General features: G+C 50.9%; 1 protein-coding gene across 1 annotated transcript in view; it reads left to right on the top strand.

The window, feature by feature from the left end:
* Positions 1-2,239: 2,239 nt before the first annotated feature.
* LOC119095589 (zwei Ig domain protein zig-8) overlaps positions 2,240-24,557 on the top strand; it is a 33,998-nt gene continuing 11,680 nt past the window's right edge. Inside the window, exons 1-2 of the mRNA XM_037218445.1 lie at positions 2,240-2,978; positions 23,224-23,375. Coding sequence (XP_037074340.1) covers positions 2,933-2,978; positions 23,224-23,375 — 198 coding nt within the window. The 5' untranslated portion in view covers positions 2,240-2,932. The remainder of the gene's footprint in view (positions 2,979-23,223; positions 23,376-24,557) is intronic.

Raw genomic sequence — 24,557 nt, 5'->3', positions numbered from 1 at the left:
TGCCCCCGGGCAGAGCGAGCCGGCCGGACCGCTCCGGGCAGGTGCTGACCACAGCGGAGTCAGACTCACTTCCTGCCCCCGGGCAGAGCGAGCCGGCCGGACCACTCCGGGCAGGTGCTGACCACGGCGGAGTCAGACTCACTTCCCACCCCCGGGCAGAGAGAGCCGGCCAAGTGCGCATCAGGCAAGAGAGCTGGAAATCAATTCTGAGCCATAAGTTATCAGCAAATTGCTAGCTTATCGAAGTGTTTGTATGCGTTGTGCCGTGATTGGAATATTCCGTGCTGTTTGTATGCCTTCGTCCTGCTGTTTTTTTACGTAAAAACTTGGTGTTCATCACCATAAGTACAATCATGTACTTCTGTTCGTGATAATCTATGCTTTGTGCACGACATGCGAAGCATTAAGTGTTATTATACACAGAGTGGTTGATGGAAACACGAATGCGTTACTGAAGAAGCGCAGCCAGCTGATTACCTCACGAGTGGTTGAATTGTCCGCGAGCCATCGACATACATACAGTCCCTTAATAATACTCTCTCGTTCATCCGGTGGTGCAGTTGGGAGAGTTTCCAAACTCGCCATAACCTATTTGCCTGAGTTATTTGTTGAAGGTTGCTTAGCACTGCTTTCTTTTGCACTCAGCTCCCCTGCGTCCACCTGGGACGATGGCACATTATCTGCGGCATCGCTGCTTTTCGTGTCGTCTCGGTAAAGCTAATAACCGAACTATTGAAGACAGGTAGCGGAAAAGTAAAACAGAAGGGACGGGAATGCAAGCCACCAGCGTTTGTCATCGGATAAATGAAATCACGAATGAATTAAGGATGTTTGTGCACACTTGCACTGTCCATGAACGGCATCCGCTATATGTATGGTGGGGAAATGGGCGGGAATACATTACAGCGTACTAAATTAATTGCCATTTACTCAGGAACCGCTGCTCAACAGCTCAAACAGCGGTATTCGCCCACTTAGCTACAGGCAACACCACCCATTCAAGCACATTCTTATTGCCCATTCGCTCATTTTATTGATCGCCTATTCATAGTGTGGAAGTTTCTTCTGGGGCTGGTGAGCTAGAACCGTCTCAAGCAATGCCGCTACAGTCAAAAGTGCTCATGGTGACCTGTGTCTTTTCGGTATGTTATATAATCATGTGAGGAGATACTTATTGCAGTCTGATTTTCTGCCGGGACATTCGCTTGTCGCGCAGCTCGGCACCATCCCATTTCAGTTCAAACCGCACGCTTGTTACGTAACATATGTAGCTAACCTGAGATCTGAATGTGTGCTGAGCTGTTTGAATTTCCACCTGGAATGATGGTATAGCCTTGGAATTAAACTAAGCATGGATAGTGCTCACCTTATTGGAAGGAAAGGCAAGATAGTGAAAATCGTTAGACGAATTGTTTGCTCAAACCTCATCCCAGTTTAGTCTGGTCGCAGATTTCACCAACCAGAAGCCTTTGTGTTTCGGTATGCAATTATCCGTGCTGTTTACACAAAGTATCCAAGGGGTATGCCGGGGTCGATTTTTACAAGGGCGCGAAGGCACGCCATGATGTTGATTTTACGTTTCATGACTATAGCTGGACGTCCTTATGCTATGCCGCAGCACAGCGCTGTTTACCGTGCCGGTGTAAGGGGTGCATACTACAAAGCAGCACCTGACACACATGCCTGAGCAAATACCACTCGACTTAGGTGGACACTACATGCTGGCAAACAGGCACGGCTACTGCACGTGATGCCCAGCGCTGACTACGTCACAGCCCAGTTGTGTCATTGGCAGATGCTTGTCCTTGTCCGGCACTTTGTCCACCCAGCCATTTTCTTCGGCGAAATCTGATAGCAACATCTCGAGGCACGGCGAGTGCGGAGGGAACTCCTCGCACTCCACGTCCTACCAAAAGCCGGCATCATCCCACTCAGACACGCGTCAAAGCCTCCGCGAATCACCCGCAAACCCCGCGTGAGTTTCGTCGCGGTTCGTCGGCACCGCTCACCGCTCGTTCGGTGGCCGTCGCTGCGCCGCCTCGGCGAGTCATGACGAGACCGACACCCATCGCCGCCAGCGTAACGGCGCCGACGGGCGGCGGCGGCGGGCGATGGCACCTGCGTCCGCCGCGCGGCACCTGCCCGTGGCGCCGACGTCGCCGCCGCCGCCGCCGACGACGTCGGCCAGTCGGCTCCGGCGCACGGCGCCGCAGGGAGTGGCGAGATTGGGCGCGGGGGAGACCCACCGGACGTGCGGGCGTCATTAGACGGCGGCGGCGGCGCCTCGAGTGTGCGCAGAGAGGGTTGCTCGCTCGCTCACCCGGCTGCCGCCCCCAGTGACGGTGCGGTCAGGACCGACGCACGGTGGAAGTGGTGCGCGGGTTTTCATGTGAGCGCTGAGGAGCGGTTGCCGAGTTTCTGGTGGAGCGATTGTTGGGATGCTGGCGGAGCGTTGCTGAGTTGCTGGCGGAGCGGCTGCTGAGTTGCTGGCGTACCGGTTGCTGAGTTGCTGGCGAAACGGTTGCTGAGTTGCTGGCGGAGCGGTTGCTGATTTGCTGGCGAAGCGGTTGCTGAGTTGCTGGCGGAACCTGGCTTGAGCCAAGACGCAGCTGGCGATCGCTTGGAGCTGCGTATAGAGGTGACGTCAGGAGTGTGCCGAAGCGAAGCCCGGGTCAGCCATTCCCAGCAGCCTGCGATGGTGCCGCGTCATCCTGGCCAGCGCAAGCTCCATGACCGCGCGCCTGTACCAGCCTGACGTATTTAGGCGTGGCCGGCAACTCCCAGGGGCGTCAGCCTGCTGACACCCTGTGGAGACGTTCCTTCTGAAGTTGCCAACATGGAGTGACCCAGAAGAAATGGTCGGCAGTAAAGCGTGGGATCGAGAGTCAACTGCGTTCAGAGACTGAAAAGGAAGCCTGCGCCTCCGGCCAACATGAATATTCCTCTTCTGGGCCTCTTGCTGCTGTCGTGTATGAACGGTTAGTGGACAGCATTCCAAGGGACTGAATACCCCTACAATTTATTTACCTCTTTACGCCAGCAAGCCATTGAGTTATGCCATGCCACGACTAATTCACTTAGCGGCTGTTCTCAGACCAGAGTGAAATGAGACAGCTCACCGTCACGTAAGCGAATATCACATAACGCCCACTGGATGAGCAGCATGATGTTATATGTAGAGGAAAGGTGAAAGAGTGGATGCATTTAATCATTGGATTAAATTTATAATTGATAAGTCATTACAATGGATTAAATATCATTATGATAATCATTATCATTTTATCGCCATATCATTACCATACCACTATGATAAGTCCAGAAAAACGGGGATATATTTGAACGGTAAGCTCTTCTCAGTTCATGAAGCAAAACAAAAAACAAACAAGACGTTCTCTTTAATTCTATGTGCGTACACTGACCAAAGCCCACGTCCGCATTATACACATGTTTTTTCTTAAATGATTCAGTCTATTATAAACAGACGGTTTTTCTTTGGCTGACCTCGTATGCGTGTTCTGGAGACTATGTCTGGCATGAAGTCAACGGATCAAACATTTTTGCAGGAAGCATGTGCAAGCGATATCCCACAACTGAAAGTGTGCGAAAACCATTCACCTGCGCTGCTCAACGGATGGATAAGTTTACAACTCTCATAGTTGTGCTTCTCGCTCCAAAACACCGCGTGTCCTTGACCACCCAGCACGACTGCAACACTAACGGCATTGCCCTGATAACCACGCGGCATCACGCCGAAAGTCGTCGTCGTCTCTGCCTTTCAGCGTCCGTGGCGGAGCGAACAGATGGGAGATGAATCAAATCGACCGCGTGCGTCACATCACGCAGCTGAACGAATATTGAGCTTACAGTAGAAAGCATACTTGTAACATTGATCTGTGCCGCCTAGGGCTGTGCAATTCAACTGAATCAAAGATCAAGCGTTTTGTCTGATGTTCCTTACGGTGCAATGGGTTAGTAAAAAACCGGTTTAGTGCTGTGCGGTTTCGCTTTGTGACCGACTCTGGTGCGGCGGCATCATCGTTGGAGCGGTTATTGTTAACCGTGTTCCTCTCCGGCTTGTTCACACTAATTCCGCTCGGAGGTCTGATTCGAGCGCCCTTGAAACACTTGAAACAGTTGTGAGACGTGGGCATGAGCTTTAATAATTTTGCCGTGGCCTTATATATCCTATGAGCACTTCAAAATTAGCACGTTGCCACAGGTGTTCTCAGTAAAGCTAATACAGAAGGAAATATCAAGCAAACTATAAGTTGTATGAATCTTAATATGTTTTTCAAAATTTCAGGAACACGTTAGTGCACATTATTTCAAACTTATTCTGGACATCGTAAGGTGTTACAAAGATGTATTGTTGAGCAATAGCAATTCCAGAAACAACATAGCGTGGAATGCTCATGCAAACACGTGTTTAATATTAAATCGAGCACAGGAACTAACACCATGTTGACATCTTAAGTAGCTGCATTTTGCTCTGAGTCTTAAAATGCACATTAATCATGCACGTGTCGTTGTTCCAGGGGCGTATCCAAGCTTTGAACATGGTGGATAGACCCTATTAATGAACCACTAAATTCCCCCTGGGCACTCAGGTGTTCGCAACTATGCACTCGGATGTCTTAAATGGCATAACAGAACACCCTACTTGCTTAATGAACGCATTGGGTGCACACTATGAGCAGTTTGGTATATTCGGTGCCTCTGGTCACTCAACTAAATATTTCACAGCTTCAAAGCCCGTCCCGATGGCTCAGCTTGGTAGAGCGCATGCTTCCGACCCCCCTCGTCCGTGGAAGGGTGGGTTCGGATCGTTTCAGGCTCTCCCTCTTCGCCCCAGACAGATTTCGCCTACGATCGGTGGCAGCGGTCGCGGTAAAGGTCAGGAACGTCAGAGGGCGGGACGCACCGTGCCGGGCATCGCGGCGCGCAGCCTTTCGCCACCAAATTGTGCCGTTGACCTGGCATTGCGCGATCGGATGTTAGGAGTCAGAGCGCATACAACAAGCACTGCTTAGCGTGAGCGCTGGCTCCAGAAATCCATCCTTTCCAAAGGCTTGGATTAAATCTTTATAAAAAAGCATCAAAGAAAATGTCGAAGCACGGCCTTTGGAACGCTCCGCGGTTGTTTGTGCTTGATGTGTAACAACAAACGCTGCGTCATCGGATGCTCAATGCAAAATTGGGAACGCGCTTGAAATTCGAAAAACCTTGCCCAAGTAGCACGCGAACGCCGTGTGAACAGATAAATATCGGAGGTCCGCGCCTTGTCAACTGCAGCTCATCGACGTCGCTAGTTTCCACGTTACGCCACATCCCCTGTGTATCGACTGCACGCACACCTGACTAGTGCAGCTCCCCCACGCGCATGCAGTATCACCCATTCCGACGCAGCAGGTCAGTAGGTTATCATTAACGTGTAATGCGGTCAGCTGGCAGTAGCGTGACGTGTCGGTCACGGAGCTCCCCCCCCCCTCCCTATTACCGCCGATCACGCTCACAGTGCCGACCACGGCGCGAATAAATGGTAAATAATCATTCATGCCTGTCGGGGGCCATCCATCTCCGTGCGCTGATAAGAGCTGGGCGTGCGGGTGGCGCTGGCTCCATGCCAATTGTCTTTCGGCTCCCGCAGCGCCCGGGACTGCGCGACGCCGCACCATTGGCCCTCCCTCTGTGCCCAGCCGTTCCCACCGATCTCGATGGTCGGGCTGGGGGCAGCGGGCCTCACGCATAATGCGACGGCGGGCGGGCAGCGGGCAGTGGGCCTCACGCATAATGCGACGGCGGGCGGGCAGCGGGCAGTGGGCCTCACGCATAATGCGACGGCGGGCGGGCAGCGGGCAGTGGGCCTCACGCATAATGCGACGGCGGGCGGGCAGCGGGCAGCGGGCCTCACGCATAATGCGACGGCGGGCGGGCAGTGGGCCTCACGCATAATGCGACGGCGGGCGGGCAGTGGGCCCACGCGTAATGCGACGGCGGGCGGGCAGCGTCGGTCGACTTCAGTGGCTCTCGCAGTTTGCGAATGCTAGCGGCTTTCCGAATGGGGCAACATTCTGCAATCCCGCCGTGCGTGGTGGCTCGGGAAATCAGCAGAGTTGCGATCTAGGAGTTATGTGGGGTGAAGAGTGGCTGGATGAGGCAAAATGGAAGCCGCCTGAAGGGTGTGCTTGCGCTCGACAAGTATGGTGGACCGCACCCCTCCCCTTCCTCGTTCAAGAAAATCCTCCGCTACTACCCTGCCCCTCCCACGAATATTCCCTTTTTTACTGGCACCATCTTAGAGCCCCATGCGTTTGCCTTTCATGGTGGCTTTCTCTGTCGCGATCATTTGGTGAGATGCGTGATGTTGATGGTCACGGAATGTCACTTCGCCGCTGCTACCCTTTTGTGAACTGCATGTGCCATCATGCCCGACGACGAAGCAGCCGCGGCGTGTGTTGCGATATGTGGCGTTGAGTGACGTGCGAGGCACTGCTGTAGGTACTGACCGGATATCAGCCAATCATTGACCAGGCCAACGGCGGCGTGCGTCGCCACAGGCCAATCGCGCTCGACACTGAGAGCTCCGGGTACGCCGGCCGTAAATCGTCGATGTAAAGTCGCTCTTGCTGCGTGCATTTACACCGGTTTAGTGTTATGTGGAGCCGAGGCCAAAAACCTTGAGGAGCGGGCCGCAGGCACGCAGCGAAACCAGGCTGATTGGTTTTCGCCGAACGAAGCAAGGCAGCCTCAGCCGGCGTCGCACAAGTCAATGGAGCGAAACATCAAACGCCTCTGCAGTACGCGGAAGCCATAGGGCGCGACCGTTGTGTTCGGAGCCGTAAAACGAGGGCGTTGTTCTGATGACGGGTCGAGCCGGTCGATTATAGACCAGCGTAACACGGCCCAACTCGTGACCTGGATGACCTCGATACGGAAGTGTCGCGCACGGATGTGGTTTGACCGACGCGAGGTGTGAACTTGAAACAAGGCCGCTGGCTTAGGCTAGAAGGGTATACACTGAGTAGGGTCTCATAATGAACAAATGTATTCAATATTCGTTTTAGTTGTATCTATATTGGCAGATTATACACAATATGTATGCGACACTTCCGCGGATTTCGCTAAGATGTGGTTGGTGTGAGCAGGTTGAACCAGGTTATGTATAGCGTTTAGCAGAAGCCAGCATATTTGAAAAACCGTCGGTTTCCAAGAATGTTAAATGTTTCCAAAGATTTGAACATCCCACCGTGCGTTATGCTATCCATACCTCTCACGAAATCGACGGTGCGACACGGCCAAAAGTCGATGCCGTCTCAGGCAACAGCCAGTTAGTCACAGCGAGCGCACGTGGCGTCTGGAGGCTGTCACGAGTCGACAAGAACTGCTCCTAGGGGATTTCGGCGGCAGGACCGAAACTTTCGCCTGCTGCTGGCTGTGGAAAACTCCCGCTTGATGTTGGGACTGGCTCAGACTTTGGACGCAGATCGGCATGATCGGGCCGAATTCGTCAGTTCTCTTCCGGTACTGATGGGATAGCGGCATGAAGTCGGCAGTGTGTTCCTTTACTTGCCGCTTAGTTGTCGAAGTGCAAACATATGCAGCACTGCGCATCAAATGTGTTATGCTGTGTCCCAGTAACGTGGTGCCTAAACCTCAAATCAGCAAGATTTCAGCAAAGTTTTGACCGTCCTCTAAAGGGACCGTTCTATATTTGATGGGGCTTGAACTGAGATAGCCATTTTCATGACCTTTCTCTGCAGTTCGAACTCATTCCCTCTTTAAGCTTGCGAACAATTTCGTTTCTGGGCTAAGTTTACGCGAACTTGTGCAAACTTTTTCGTGCCACCTCTTTCAAAGTCACCCAGAGATGCGTGGCGTCATAGAGGTCAAACAAATTCGGTCCATATAGTGTGGTCCACATACTGTGCTCAAGGTAAAAAATATGACTATTGACTTATTGTTGTCTGGGGCACATCAGTAAGATTCGTCGCATCAATGGACGGCAGTTGACTTTCAATCAGTTTCATTGATTAAACACACGCCTTGATCACAAGCCGCGTTATGTGGTGCATACGCCGGAAATCAGGAAGTTCTACTAGTTTGGCATACACGGGACTGAATACGGGCTTGAATAATACATGCACGGGATTGAATAACTCAAGAAAAACCCTGCAACAGGGAATACGAATGCAACTAAGAATATGCAGCATTACGGACAAAGAGACAAGAACACTACAACAGTGGGCCAAAACACGCGCATGTAGCGGACGTCAGGTTTAGCACCGGCGCATAAAATAACAAGCCACCTTGCGGCAAGTTGAGGCACTGGAAGTGGGTCCGCCCTTCCGCTACAGTAGCAATGCTGACACGGCCAGTCTGGCAGCGACCCTCATGTCATAAAACGTTCTATGACGTAATCAAGCGATGACGTATTGAGGAGTACCAAACAGTGAAATGGTGTTATCTGGAGCATTCCTTTGCACTTGAGAGCATACCAATAGTTACAAATGAGTTTTTCTCCCTCACATGTGATGCTTGCATCAATATATTTAGATGTGGAATGCTCCCCTAAAACAAACAAAATAGTTGGGGCCATGAGGAGCATAGAGAGCCTCTTTGTCTTCCACACCATGCCAAAGCGGCTTTTGTCTCCCATCTACTGTCAAAGCAGCTATTGTATCCCATCCACTGCCAAAGTGGATGGTTTCTCTCACACACTGCTAAAACAGAAATTTTGGTGCGCGTCAGGTATACGAAGGTGGGTTTCCTGCCAGCAATATGAATTTCTACCACGTATTCAGTTCTTGACCCGTTGAAATGTTTTGAACTAGAGCCGCTTGGAGCACTGAATATTTTTCAGATAAAGCGGAGCAACAACAACTTGTGAAGAGGCATGTGTTAAAACATGCCTCTTCAGCCCAGTTTTGCAGCGCCCGCAATAAAATCACAGAACGATAGTGATCTTTCTATGAAAGCAAGTGTACGGACTAAAGAGAAGTTCCAATGCATCTTTTTTATTGCACCACTCAAATGCCATGCTTGTTTTTATAACCAGCGTCTGTCGTGATGCCATGTTTTTTTCTGATACCATGGTGTTCTCCATCTTACACTGGTTACAAGGAAGAAAGAACCAAAGTGCCTGGTTTCGTAGCATTGTAATAAACAACCTTTAGCGTACCGGGGGGTGCTGATTAAATGGTTCATCATACGATTATTAGGATGCGTTACCCAAATGTTGGACGCTCCAAGGTAGTACTTGCGGTCACGAGTGACCCCTAGTATGGTCGGCAGGGATGATGACGTCACTCGGTGGCATCGCGGACGCCACTTTTCACCTTGGACATGGAATGAAGCACTGACAATGTTCACTATGGCCAGCAGCATCACACTGCACATTAGAGAAGTTCACGGATTTATGAGTAAAAAGAGAGACTAGTTAGCAGCTGGTCGTAAAGACAAGGGACTCAAAAACGATGCAGCCGTTTCCTATCCCTGCTTGTCAGAGCAGGTACAGCAGGCAGTGGACGGGCGCAGGCGTGGATTGTGGTATTGACGCAGCCGGCAATCTAGCATGAAATAATGGTCGGAGGTCAGGTCATTTCATTAGTTGTCGGGTTCGAGGATGGATACACACGTTAAGTGTCATATGAGATGAGATGTCAGATGACATGTCAGATGAGATGGGCGTTCTAGTTGTTCAGAAGATGTCCTAGATAGGCGTCGTCCTGCGCTTCTCAACTGGATGGCGTTGAAACTGTGCATTGGTACGTGTAGGCATGTTGCACCTAACATGGAGTCTGAAAATGTTAGATAATGTGCTCATGCCTTTGGGATATTGAAACCGCGACTTTGGCTTCTGCACGTGGAGGTGCTTGCCAGCTATTTGCCAACATAGTTGTAATGATCAATAATGTGATGAGCATAGTTTGTTCTGACCGTCATCTAGAGGCAACGAGATGTGTTGAGTATCTTAGTACCCGCTAGCGTATAACAACTTATTGCACGCATTTCTATAATGGAAATCAGCAAATTTCTTAAATTCAAAATACTGAGATGAGCCAAACTTGCTGTTCATATTTTAAAACTCGTTTTTGAGGAAGTTGGCACGTATTTAGTTGACAATTTCCGTTTCTGGTGAGGCGAACCGGTCTGGATTGGATTAGGAAATCTTGGAAGAGCGTATTGGCGGGCGGATTGGATGCGGATTAGCCGGACTGGAATGGACTGGACCGGACTGGACCGAATCCTGGACCCACAGGCTGGTGTCCGATGTGCTGCAGACAGCTGTTGATGAGGTTCACCAGCGTGACATGTCATCCCGTCGATGCCCTCGTGCGGCTAGGAGGGGAGCGTGCTGGAAACAGAGTGCCGCCAAGCCAGCGCATTCGGCTCATTCGAGGTGCAATTTCCCCGAAATGTGGGCCATTCTTGCTTGCCATTTCTGCCACCCAAAGGCTTTAATGAGCTGGATACGTAGCTGCTGTGGCGTGTTGAAATTGATGACTGAGGCTTACTCACGGTGTTGGCGGTGTTAGGCATTTGGTTTAGAGCTTGAGCAAGGGGCATGTAATTCGCCATACCACTAGATAGTGTGCCGCCGCGGTGGCACCCCAGCCAGCAGCACAAATGGACACACCATCATTCATTTTTAAATTAACTGAAGCATTGTATTGCATAGATGCAGCTCCAAACTACCAGACGCGGTCTGCACAGCTTTAGCGCAACACCCACTCAATACCGGTCGGGATGTACCCGGCTTCATGAAGCTGTACCTACGCCATGCACGTTGATGTTCACTGTTTGCCACTGTTTTCCTTCACAGGGCACAGCGCCTGTAGTCGGAGCCCCAACTGTCAGAGAACTCTGCTCCGCGGCCCTAGCGCTAGGGCATCAGCTCTAGGGTATCTGCAGTCGTTCTCGTCAATTGGCCCTATGGGGCGTAGGACGGTTTCCATGTTGGAGACGGCCGCCCGGCACCCCGTTGCTGGAAGCCGCTTCGGGGAGGTTCCACACACGCGGAGGCTGCCAACATGTGTTTCGTGCGTCGTATCGAGGAAAGCTGCTTGGACGATCAGGTGCAGCTTGATATCTGCATGGAGTTGTGCGGCAGAAGGAGAAATAGGTGTAACACGGGGGCAAATCTAGACAGTCTTAACGCTAATGCACCAGCAAGCGCGAGTACGTTTTATGCAGCCGCTCCGTGTGTTAAACCCCTGGCAGTTCACTTGCCACATTTTGGAAATAAAAGTAATCGCGTCGTCATAGGTAGTTTGAAGGTTGCACCCAGTCTTCGGCTTCCTTTTCACCAGTGGACTAATTAAATGACGCAGGGCGGCTGAAGGCTTCGGGTAAGCCCTCAACTCGTTTTTATCGCTGCCCTAATGAAAGGGTGCAGGGAACTCGAGCCGACCTCAGATTAACCTGCGGCCGCGCCGCTCGGCAAGCCAAGAGCTAGACCTCGGACTCTCACTCGCCGGGTTCGTGATGTATTCTGCAAGCAATGGTTTCAGAGCGTGGGCGTTCTTTCGGGAGCATGAGAGATGAGGGCCAGGTCATATCCGGGTCAGGGCCGTTTTCCTTCACTTACCACGAGCGTTACACTTCAAGAACATTGCACGAACATCATGAGCATTTCGGTCATTGGGGGCGGGAAGGAAGAGGTGATGTATCTACGTTAACGCGTCTACATTTACCACTGCGCGTCTGGGAAACCAGAAGTACGGGGTTCGATTCCTCGCGGTGCCCGCCCTTCCTGCCAGGGTGAGAGGCAGGCGAAGCCATATAGCGTAAGGAGCTGAGTGAAGTAAAGCCCCAATGACGACGACGGGCAGTTACAACTCGCCACTCCGTTCCACGTGCAGCAGTATCCTTCGCGCAAAAGGCCTGTAAGGCAAAAGGCCTTGCGCAGCTGGGTCGTCCGCGCAAAAGGCCCCGTACAGCGGGGCAGTCCCGCGCAAAAGGCCCTGTACAGCAGGACAATGTCGCGCAAAAGGCCCTGGGCCGCTCTCCTACGCGTCTAGCGATCATGCCAGCGCATGAGCGCCAGCACACATATGTGGATCACTCTCTGCCTGCATGACAATAACCACGCAAAATAACGGAAGTGATGATAATGCAACGACGGAAAATGAACGGGTAACGTTTAATAAGTGACGGAGTTTAGTCGGCGCACTGCATAATGGTTTTCACTTGACGAGCATAGACGCTGGCGCAGCTTCTGGATCGGGACAAATGGCCGCAGTCTGCGACAGACTGAGTATAAAGTGTCTGGTTATAAGGTGCGAGGGTTTTACACGGTTAGGTATAAAAGTGCCCGCCACTCGCCACTCATCACTTGCATTATTTACTACGAGAGTAACATTTCACAAACACTGCGCGAAGATTATCAGCATGCCAATCATTCAGGCTCACACATTCTGTCAAGCAGGGCGCGGTGTTGTGATCAGGCCTGCCTGAAACAAAGTGGCTGAGCCGAAGCGCGTCGATGACAAGCACCGACCAAAAGCCTATATTGAAATTTGCGGGCGGGTGTCATGTTCATCGCAGCGATTGTAGCACTCTTCCCACATGTATATGACTGAACGACGTCACTCAAATAGCACGTCGAGTTACTTAAAAGCCAAACATGAGAGTGTCAAGGTCCCGAGACGACGTCAGCATGTTGAGAATATTTCAGATAAGCAAACATTATTGTGTCCTGAGCTCCGCGCGGTGTTATGCTGTCAAATTACTACTTTTAGGTTCCCATTTATTGCACCGTGCTCCACTGTCGCGTGCCAGTCTGTCAGGTGCTCCCCGAGTGACATGTACGTGTTCCGTAAGCGTGCGCTTCCAACGGACTCATAAACGGGTCACGAACACAACGCTCCGTTTTCCATTCATATATAATATCCCTCGGCGGGGATTAAGCGAGGATTTACCTCATGCGTTCTTCCGTGTGTATTTTCCTTCCAGCTGATTGACACACGTGTGTTGACCCCCAATCCCAGCTGAAATCGCTGGGGTCTTGACGTTGGTTCGAACTCACATGAACTTTAGACTAGCACCACCAGTCTACGCTACTCTAGGACCGCGCAAACGACTCGATGGTATGGTGACATTCACCTGTTTGCTCTGTTTATCATCTTTAAATGGGAGTTTCAAAACAAGACTGTGTGTTTGTTTTAGCTTTCTGCGAAGTCATCGTGAACCTGAGGCATTTTTGAGCAGGAACGTAAGCAGGATTCCGGGATTGGAGGAAGGGCACAAGGAAAGCTCGCTGCATGCACGCGTAATGCCCTGTGTGTCGTAAAACAGAATGGCGCGGTCTCGATCTTGTCATTTCTTCGAGGCTAGCAGGAATTTTCAGCTGGCAATATGAAATCGTGTACTTATTAAGGCATGCCATAAACTTGGTCTGGGAGGGGCGTGGCCCGTGGCCTACTGTGTGCATGCGCCCTTGTCTTTAATAAGAGTGTGCTGCTCAAGTGGTGGACCTCACTCGGTGTTGCGAGTCCCAGGGTATTATGTCCCTTCTTTTCCGTTCTCACGGAAAACAGGGACATTTTATCATCATTACGCTCACACGAATGGGGACTAGAAGATGTACGCACTGCGCTCCGCATTTATGGTATAAGGACGGCTTTCCTGGTAGCCATGGGGGACGCATGATGCATGATAGGGGCATGATAGTGCAGTGCAGCATGATAGTGCAGCATGATAGGAGCAGCCATGGGTTTGAGGCGCAGTTCGGCGGGGGACGGATGATAGTGCAGCATGATAGGGGCAGCCATGGGTTTGAGGCGCAGTTCGGCGGGGGACGGATGATAGTGCAGCATGATAAGGGCAGCCATGGGTTTGAGGCACAGTTCGGCGGGGGACGGATGATAGTGCAGCATGATAGGGGTAGCCATGGGTTTGAGGCACAGTTCGGCGGGGGGACGGATGATAGTGTAGCATGACAGGGGCAGCCATGGGTTGAAGGCGCAGTTTGGCGGGGGACGGATGATTGTGCAGCGTGATAGGGGCAGCCATGGGTTTGAGGCGCAGTTCGGCGGGGGACGGATGATTGTGCAGCATGATAGGGGCAACCATGGGTTTGAGGCGCAGTTCGGCGGGGGACGGATGATAGCGTAGCATGGTAGGGGCAGCCATGGGTTTGAGGCGCGGTTCGGCGGGGGACGGATGATAATGTGGCATGACAGGGGCAGCCATGGGTTTAAGGCACAGTCCAGTACAGCATGACAGGGGCAGCCATGGGCTTAAGGCGCCGTTCGGTGGCGTGTCTCTCACCTGATGGCACCGCGAAAAAGTTGTCGAGGAGCGCTTGTGCACATGCCCAAACACTTCGAAACGTCAAATGTTCTCAATGTATCCGTTGCTTGCTTGATAACGTGGTTTAAGCAGTATCTCATGGTAAAGCGAAGCACGATCATTTTCAGTGGGCTTTCAAGTCATAATGCCGACATATACGAGTGCAAAGTCTTTCTTACTCACGTAAACCTCAACCTCTTGTCAAAGCGCTGGTCGTGCTACATTTTGTTTACCGTCTGCTAACCGGTCCTTACGCACTCTGTCCTTCCAGTTGTTGACATGTCTGTTGAGGTTGTGTGACTTCAGTATCACTTCTACGTAAAGACGCTTCCTGGTAGTGTGCGTGATACATGTTCCACAGCCTTTCAAGGAAACTGCATCATGCACGGTGTGCACAATACTCCCTGGTCTGCACCTGCCAGATTACACCATTCTGCACAAGCTGGCAGTGCCAGTAAGCGATAAAGAAAACCTATCTCCTTTTATTATAACGGATCGTCTTTCTAAGATTTTGTAAATTACACCAGTTCTAGTGTGCTGATAAAGCTACAGTTTCACCTGGGCCTGACGTGGGAATCACTCTCCCATAAAACAATCTCTGGTTGTCGATTTCTAAAAATGCGTTGATTCCTTACATCAGAAACGCGAATTTAATTTGACAGTTGCAAACCCGTTTTAGAATGTGACAACCCTGATGATCGCCACAGGACGTCATCTGAACGAAGCAAGCGACTGGCTTTCGGCTGGCGAGAATTCTGCAGCGGCTTTCGTTGCTGCAGTTTTTGTGCTCTGATAAGCGATCTGTTCCCTTGCGATGCACTGACATACCTCCGCACATTTTCCTCCTATTTCGGTTCTTTCTGCGAAGTGAAAAGGCAAAGCCTTACCATTCACCAAAAATATCCCTTTTCACAACACATCACAGTGGAGATGAGTTAGGGACATTCGTTGCGCACTGATACATTCAGGGCGTCCAGCTGGATTTGGAGGCAAATCCCAGGGTATGCAATATGGCACCATTTGGAGGCCGGAGCTCAGTGCGCCGGTTTCCATCACGGCTGCGTAAGCCGATGGCATGCTTACTGTAAATTACCGTCATTTTTGTGAAATAGAGTCTTTTATTTGAAGCCGTGCCATTGAAGGTAGGCATTTTTTCATAGCTGAGCTTTCTTGAGGAGAGGAAATTGTGTTTAGCTGCCAAGATGGATTCCTGACATGATTAACAGACACGCAGCTTGTTGGTGGATGTTGATGTTTGCCACTGTCAGTTCTTCCGATGAACACGCGAACCAGCCATCGGAGAGGAGATCTGTATCCACCCCGTGTACGCAAAGTACACCTCGAGCTCTATATTTCCCCTGACGAGATCTGTGGCAACGTCTCAAAGTTTCATCCGTCGTAAAGTTTCATGACATCGTTCATGGCCATATTATGAGAATACGCAATGTTCCAAGGCAGTGCTTCAAGTCAAATGATGAGAATACTCAACCTTCCAAGGCAGTGATCATGGTCCTTTTATGAGAACAACCGTAGTCTTCCCTTTGGCTTAATTGGACATCAGGCAAGTTTCCCGTCCGGATGAACTGCAACGACGAGATGTCGTGCGATATAGATGGCATATGCTGGTACCTTTTAACACAACTGCATACCTCCATGCATTGGAGCCGTTTGCTAAACCCGTTTGCTTCATTGGTTAATGAAAGTTTGGAATATAAGTTTTGGTAAACATTTGTTGTGCCCAACTAATTTCCGTGGATATGCCACGCAATCATTGTAATATGAACTCATCTAGGTAGACGTAAGTAAAATTGGCCATGGAAAATGTTGCTATAGATTTCTTATCCGCATTGTTGGGTCTAGTGTGGATCTTCTCAATATTGATTTCGACAAAACCGGGCCATACCCATAAGAAAATCTGTTTTGAGACAAATGTGACTGAGCTACAATTATTTCGATATTCAAAAATATTTTATCAAAAAATAATTATTGCAACCTGCCGCATCGTGTCAATTTGTTAAAAACCGGAGGACCCAAATTACCCCTTCCTGAACGGGTTGTGAACGAGCCCCGAAACGAACTTCTGGACCTGACCAGAGATCTGCCGTCTGAGATGGTCGAGAAGAAAGGAGCGCATTGGTGCCCAGCCGAAACCACAGCATTGGTGCCCAGCCGAAACTACAGCATTGGTGCCCAGTCGAAATTACAGGTTTGGTGTCCAGCCGAAACTACAGCATTGGCATCTACAGCATTGGTACCCAGCGACACTAACCCGAACTTTCGACCGCTCGACCGACCACGTATAGCTTAAAAACCCTGGTTAGGCAAAGTTGTGTATGTCATGCCATTTTGTAGTCAAGGAGTCTGTCATGATACTAAATATATTATGTGCAATTATCGGAGCATCAATGGACCAATGACTGTGTTCTAAGTGATATAATTACTTTTCATTTCTTCTCCAAGCAGCTGTCGCCGTATGTACTCTGGCAGAGTTGGCAGAAAACCGCGGCCAAATCTTCAAAAGCCCCGCCCGAAAGGAAAAAGCAGAGCAAATGTTTCACGTTTCCACGCATTGCCGTGGAGCGCACGCTTCCGGCGTGCGCTTCTGTCCCACGAGCCTAAGAGCTAAGGGGAGCGTCCCGCCTTTGGAGCATATTTTACAGCACTACACTTCTTTTTTTCTTGGGAGCCCCGGAGTGTATCCCGAGTCCGCGAAAACGGCAGCTCTATTGTGTTTGTATTTGTTTGCCCGAAACTCATCCACGGAGTTGCTTTTGGGATTTTTGGCTGGTTACAGTGTTTGCTAGCTGTTGGGTTCTTTACATCACGTGCTCACTGGTTACCACACATTACAAAAAATGTCATAAAAGAGGATTTTACGAAAGATACTATGAAATACGATATTACGAACCATATTATTCAGTATGATACTGTGAAATATGATACAATTAACTACGATGCTACTTTATCCGTACGAACCCCAGTGATGGAAGTAATAAATGCCCCAAATTAATAACAAAATGTGAAACCCAACGCACGTACACAGAGAAGAATAAAAACGAGTAATGAGGACGTGGAATTCGCATTGACATATTTCGAATGAGATACTCGTGACTATTTTTTAACAAAACAGAGCTGCGGTGAGATGGATATGTCGCTGAAAGCTCGTTTCGTTACGAGATTTACATAAGAAGTTCATTCAGTCATTGTTTCCCGCATGCTGGCGAGTTCGTGGTACGCTCACCAGAAAAGCCGGAATTCGCCACACCACAACTACGCCTCCGCTGCACCCAGGCGGGCCGTTAATTGAGAGTCGATCGAGCTAATTGACCTGGGGCATGCCTGGAGCGGCCGGACGGGTGCCGGACCCGCACGTGTTCAGCGCGCCCGTCGGAGGCGGCCAGGCTGCATGTCGTCACCGACGCCGGACTGACTTAGGCTGACCCGCCGCCGACGCCGGTATGGATCGGAGGCGGGCTCTCACTCCAACTGAAGCATCGGAAGGTGAATTATGCAGGGCGACGAAAGGCGATGGTGGGACGTCCGGTCTCAATGCGTTCGGCTGATGATGGAGATGCCGGTCTTGTGTGGTACTGCCGTCCTCGCAGGGAGCGTTCCGCCCCAGCAAAGGTGTCAGTGCTGGAAAGATTTCGTCGCATTACGCAACGCTGGAAATGACGCAACTGATGTCCGCAAATGATCAACCAGCTTGTCGCGGCTGGACTCACTTTAGTGGATGCAGCCGTGGTTCGGTTATGCATGTTTCGTTTCCCTCGACTCCAGAACGTCAATATGAGCCTTGTACGTGGTATGGTTAAGCTCCATTGGATCATAGTAAATGTCATATCCTCCCTCATTTACTAGTGGAGTCACTTTTCACACGAGGATCCGTAAGGGGCAAATCGCCTTTTCTCTAAGGCTTTTCCATAACAGCGCGGCTGACCACGCCAAACTTGATTAGGCCGTAGGCAATTGATTGACCACTTTTTGGAGTAAAACATTAGATGTCCTTCAAAAGGCGCTTAGTAGGTTAAAGTCAGATCATGGCTGACAGCGAGGGCATTTTTCAAGCTGATGATCAAGCAGTGTTACACGAAGTCGTATAACATTGTGATTCTTCGTTAGACAAGTAAACAGTTTAAGTTGACATTATGACTAATTCCATTGACCTTGGGTCAGGCATGAAGATGAGATCAATCTCGTTCCAGAATGCCTTTTAAGCGGGAAGTCCGCCTTATGAGGTAGTTTTGCTGCTCACTTCGAGTTCCTTGATCACAAGAACATAACAAATTACTGGTCTTGAGTTCATCAATGCCAGGGGAGGTTAATGACCTACAATAACCTCAATCAGCCATTTCCCTTCAGAGACAACTAGCTGGGGTAGTTCTTGACGTAAATTATAACTTATATTGTCGTGATAATATCGAAAGTTCTAGGTCAATCTGACTTTTTAGAGGTTTCATCTTCTAGAAACTCGAGGACTTCCGTAAGGGCAGCATCTCTTTCATGAACTCGTATCGGTCACCATACGACTCATTCCAAAGGTCGAAACCTCACAGAAATGGTACATCATGGACGGAGAAATAGCTCGAAGACAGATGTAGAATGAGTCCAGAGACAGCGCCGCGTCTAGGGTGTAGACATGGATAAGGTCAAAGCCCTGCTGTTTCATATTTGTATCTAATAATATTCATACGCAAGTTGTTCTGTGCATTAGCGAGGAGCATTATTCACATAGCTAAGAACAGTAGTGGTAGCCTTATTCCTCGGGGAAAACCAGGAGAATGGAGATGTAGTTGGGTTGATATTCCGGCAGCATGCCTTTATCGAAACAAAAAGAGAAGTGAAATGATTCTATCTGATATTTATATTTATAAGTGAATATAGTCTATTCACTTCTGCTATTGTTTCGCTAAAGACATGCTAGCGAAATATCAGCCCAATTGCGTCTCCATTCTCCTGGTTTCCCCCCGAGGAGTGAGGCTAATACTACTGTCTCATCTATGTAACAATATCTACATTTAATTCTGCCAATATCACCTGGTGAAGGCATTGGGATTCCCTCCACGGACACCTCCTATCAACCATGTTATACTGTATAAACGCCTGCTAATGACCGTTCTCAAACTAGGTGCGGTAATTTCATCGATAAAATGCCAGTCCTCTAGCCATCTATAATACAGCTCATCTAAAGGGCCACCAAATACTATTGTGCTCTGTGTATAGCTATCATAGGGGCGGGGCAGAGTCGTGTGCATAGTATTGAACCGTAGTCTCACACCGACTAGTGGGTTTGAGAACTCCCGGCCGAGCCGCGGCAGACCCAGGCACTGGCGACGGAGCAGGTACGGACACTGAAGTGGCAGGTCCCACACCGTCTGGGAAGCGCACCCACAGCGACAGCGGATTCCCGCAAAAGCAGACGCCGGCGGGCGAGGACGGCGCTTTTTTAAACAGATTGAATTGGAGCCGTTATTTTGAATTTCTAACGTTGTTCTTCCCATGCGTCGGCCTTAACCTGATGTTAAGACTTGAAACTAATGGGGGAGCGCACCCCAAAAAGTGCATGAGGTGACAGCTCTTGGGAGGCGGGACGGGTGTAGGACAAACAAGCACCGGCAAAGGCGCGGAGATCACGATGGTTGGACCGGAAGCAAGGGTACAGAGATCAGGTGGTTGGACCGGAAACAAGGGTTCAGAGATCATATGGTCTGGCTGAAAACCCGGCCATGCGCTTGCGGGGTCGATCCGGACATTGCTATTGGGATGGTGTGAACCGGAACATCTGCAGCGCAGCGTACCCGGACACGGGCCCGCACGTCGTCGGTGACGCGCTGGTTCTGCACGGCCCGGTATCAGCAGCGGCGTGCGGGCCATTTCCAGCAGCGCTGGCATTGGCGAGCAGCGCGTGACTTAATGCGCCTCTCGCGTTGGCTTACGTCAGGTGCATTGCGGCGCATTAAGTTTGTGCCGTTCGCATTTGTTTTTTCCGACATTGTTTTATGCGGGCAAGGGAATCGCCGTTGAGATTTGCTTAATCACATTTTTGGCGGGTGGGGGGGGGGGGGGGGGGGGGGGGGCTTACGACACAGTCAGTAGCTGGGGCTGTATGGCGCCGCCTGCCTGTCACCCTGGCGGAGGTGGCGGGTCGCCTACCTGTCACGCTGGCGGAGGTGGCGGGTCGCCTGCCTGTCACCCTGGCGGACGTGGCGGGTCGCCTGCCTGTCACTCTGGTGGAGATGGCAGGCACCGCGAAAATCTAAGCCCGGTTCTTCCGGTCTCCAAGTCGCGGAGAATACTCACTACACTTCCGTCACCCATCATACTGTATCCCTTCCAGAGTAACGTCAGAAGCCAGACATTCCGCTAAAGCACCTTGGCAATCGGCGTCTGCATATAGCATGACTCGCAATGCACATACGTGACATTAAAAACGATGATAAACGTTGTTTGGAACTTACGTGCATTTCGCTTCAGATTCTGTAAGGATACATCTAGGTCTGACATTTCTCATGCGCAAAGTACCGTGGCGTTAGTTTGAGTTTTCACACTGGGTGTGACATTTGTTATTAATGCGTGCGCGAGTAATGAAACGATCGCATTCACCCTCATGCACGCACACGACTCGGAGTCGCCTCCCGGCTTCATTCTCACATCCATTCACTGCCGCTAAAACAGGGTGAGCACCGTATGTCATCACATGTAATTTCATCAGATGGCTTTTGGTCTAAAGCCCAGCAGCACGAGCACCTTTCCCGGAAGCTGCCTTGCCGTTGGGCTGCCAGCAACCCCCGATGGTGATCGAGCACCGCCAGGGTCGAGGATCGGCCTCAAGGTCGAGGGTTAAGTCTTGACACGTGGGTCAGCGCCTCTGGGCAGGAAACTTAGCTGGGAAGGCTGCGCCATTCACACTGGACGCGCTGGGGAGATGACGGCTCTCAAAACTCGCTCGGACAGGATTGGTGCCCAGACGAGAAGTGGAAAGTTTTCCAGGAAACTGGCCGATGGTCGATATCAGGCAGTATGGGACGCCACCTCGCCAGCCCCCGAACGACGCCGTGGGCATGATTGCAGTGTGAGATCTTCTGCAGTACTGTTCTGCTCATTGCAGGACAGCGTACACGGCCGGGTTGAAACAACAGGGCAAATGCTGCAGGTCGCATCAAGCCAAGAAAGCTCCTTTCGGGCTTCCTGCGACCGCCTCCCTTTTAAGAATAGCTAGCTGGCACTGAAATCTTCAGTCTGAGACCTCGCACGTCACAACCTGTCCAACGCACGCCGAGGCCTCAGGGTCTCAATCTCCCCCTCCCCCTCCCCCTCCCCATGGAATCTAAGCAAACTTCATCGCGTGAAAAAGGGTGAGCGACTCACTTCTTCATTCTCACTTGGTATCCTCATACGACCCCGCCAAGCGCTTCTTTGGCGACGCGGGCGGCCATCGAAACATAGCGGTGTGCAAAACAGCGTGACCTGTGTTGAAACACGCCTACGGTTTAACGGACCGTTGTCATACTGTTGTTAGCGTCACCAACCAGATCCATCGTCACCGCATCTGTGCCTGGCCACCGCTTGCTGTGCCGTGGGATTTTCGGTTGAGCTGTTCATGCTTCCGGGGCACCGTACAGCAACTCCTGTTTGAGGGTCCCAGGCCGTGTGCCACGAAGAAAAACCACCAGATATCATTCCCAGGGCGAGAAAAAGGACGGAATCGCCTATTTCGGGGAGCCAAAGCCGATTTTATCCGGGGGACAGCCGGAGGGTTCTCGTATGCAACAGCAATACTGGCACGCTGCAGATGCTGGGACGCAGCACGTGCAGCGTGCCAGACTAGTGAACCGGGGCTCAGCCCTGTCTAAACAATCACCATCGCCGGCGTCGGCCAGGTATGAAGGGCTGCAAACTGCCTCAAGCTACTGGCGCGTTCATGGCTGTCTTCGCGCTGCTGCGCTGCAAAGGCCGGGCGGTCCGCCGTCTTCGTCTGAGAGTTGTGCCATGCACGGCGACAGAAGGCTCGCCGATGGAGCGGTTTTGAATGTATTTATGGAATGAGGTCATGTTGTCACCAGCGCAGGGCGCTCATCAGCTGATTGTCACAGCCAGTGTGCGTAATACATGACTGCCCTCTGGGATGACGTCATGCTCAGCTGACGTTCATTTCCGCCGCAGAGTCGTCCTACACCCTTTTCCTGAGTGTGGTGCTGTTTTATTGTTCAGTAGTTTTGTTTAATATTGTGTTGCTCAGCACTCTTGAGACGCTTTTTGTGTGCTGTCGAGACGCGTTTTTGTTGTTGTTGTGTGTCTGGACACCAGATTGTTTGCGAAGTGGGTTCAACAGCTGCGAAGCTCCGCAGCAGGCTGAAGCCATTATTAATGAGCATTATGTCGAACTCACAGAGTTTGAACATGTGCTTGCCAGCCCCATACGCACACAGTGATATCGCATATCTTCATACCAACGATATGTTTAGCCCCAGATATAGATGTGTCCAGTCAGTTTTTTCAATATCACAGTTATCTGACTGAGAATCGATTTAGGTGTCGTGCTCGGTCTTTTTTCACAGCTTCGAATCATATTTTCCGTCTCAATTGATAAGGACAATATGCCGTTTAGTGAAAGGCATGGAGTGAGGCTAGCTCCCGCTCCTCTCACGCCGCCCAACGTTTCAAAAGTCGTTTAGGAAATCTGTGGAGCTGTGAATGACTATTATGAAGGTAATTAGAACGGTATATTCGGACGCCTTTGCGCATGAGGCACAGTTGTATTACATCACATGCCATGATTGGAGAAACGGCATTTATCCTACAAGATAATCTGAGATTACGGGAAGAGCGCTATTACCCAGAAAGCGACAAAGCTTTGAGATGCCTTCCCCTCTCTGCTCTGAGTGTTCCAGCAGCGTCGCCCCTTCGCTGACTCGCGGGTGTTCGTTGCAGAGGGTCGGCTGGGCGGCAGGGTCGGTGGGTCGGACCCACGGCCGATCCGCCGGCGGCCCTACTTTGACCCAGCGACCCCGGCCAACGTGACGGCCGTGGCCGGCAAGGCGGCCTATCTCACCTGTCGCGTCTGGGACATCGGCAATAAGACGGTCAGTGGTGCGCCGTCAGCGCCGCAGCCGCGCCAGGAATGACGCCCTGGGGTACGGGGTCACGTGACGGCGGACGGAGCCGGCATCCGCTGCAGGCGCCGGAGTGCCCGCATTCCTGAGCTGCCGCTGTACGCGGTCCGAAGGGGAGGGGAGGGGGGTTGCTCGTCGAACACTAAGCTCTGTGAGCTGCGTGCAAAATATTTAGTGCTTTGAGCGTGGAAATACAGATGCTCTATGCACTTATATCGCATTTACCCTTAATCTTCGTATGCTAAAGTTATATACGCTGTCCTGTATTGCTTCTGAAATTGCTGTGCATTAATACGTAGGTGTGGTGCTCGGTATTGGTGAACTTCGGACTGCTGGATGAGTGGGAAGTTTTTACACAAAACATCGCTGAGAAGATGTCGGGGATCGCGACTAAAATTCGCTACATCAGTGCTCCTTGAGCAATTTGAAATCACTGACTGCTGCAACGTAATCACTGGCTGTTACTGACGTAATTAATTACTGACTGAAGTGCGACGTACTCACGTAAGCAGCCGTGCTTCGCCACTATACCAAGCGCTGGGTCATAAAGATTGAGTTAAAAAAACGTCGCCCACATCCAGTTTTTTGTGTGATTTCACTCACGAGACAGGATCGTGCAGCAATATGTGCTGCAAATGATGTGCAAGAAACCACTCACCGTAAAAGCTCTGTGAGTTGTGAGAGGCCTAGGCAGTGCCAGTAAACTTACGGTTAACCATTGAAGAGCATATGCATGACACAACCGTAGTGGCCGTTAGGGCCTAAATTAGTTCAAGCTGCGAGGCCTGAGCCGCATTATTTCATCTGCGCAGTGCCAGGACGCGGACAGAGCTTGCCTCAGCCAGCCGGAGACATTTTCCGCGAATGGAGCGTTTTGACAGATTGCAAATTTGACGGAGGTTGGCGAAATTTCACTTGAACGATGCTTCAAGACTGATGGACGTCGTTCCTCTTGTCACTTATGGGCACGTTTCGGCGAAACACTCGGGCCGAAATTGCAGCTCTGTGATGGGGCATATTGTTTCGGCATTTAATCGCCATGTTATCGATTGTTGGAGCGCAAAATATTGGGGGCCGTGCCTAGCGGCTGTTTAAGACGTTCACATCAGGCATTTTTAGTGCTCCCAGTCTGACAAAGCATCGAGTTTTGGC

This window comes from Pollicipes pollicipes, unplaced genomic scaffold (assembly GCF_011947565.3).
Source record: "Pollicipes pollicipes isolate AB1234 unplaced genomic scaffold, Ppol_2.1 Scaffold_4219;HRSCAF=4965_pilon_pilon_pilon, whole genome shotgun sequence".
NCBI classification, from domain to species: domain Eukaryota; kingdom Metazoa; phylum Arthropoda; class Thecostraca; order Pollicipedomorpha; family Pollicipedidae; genus Pollicipes; species Pollicipes pollicipes.
The sequence above is the reverse complement of the archived record's forward strand: the minus strand, read 5'-3'. Positions and strand labels throughout refer to the sequence as shown.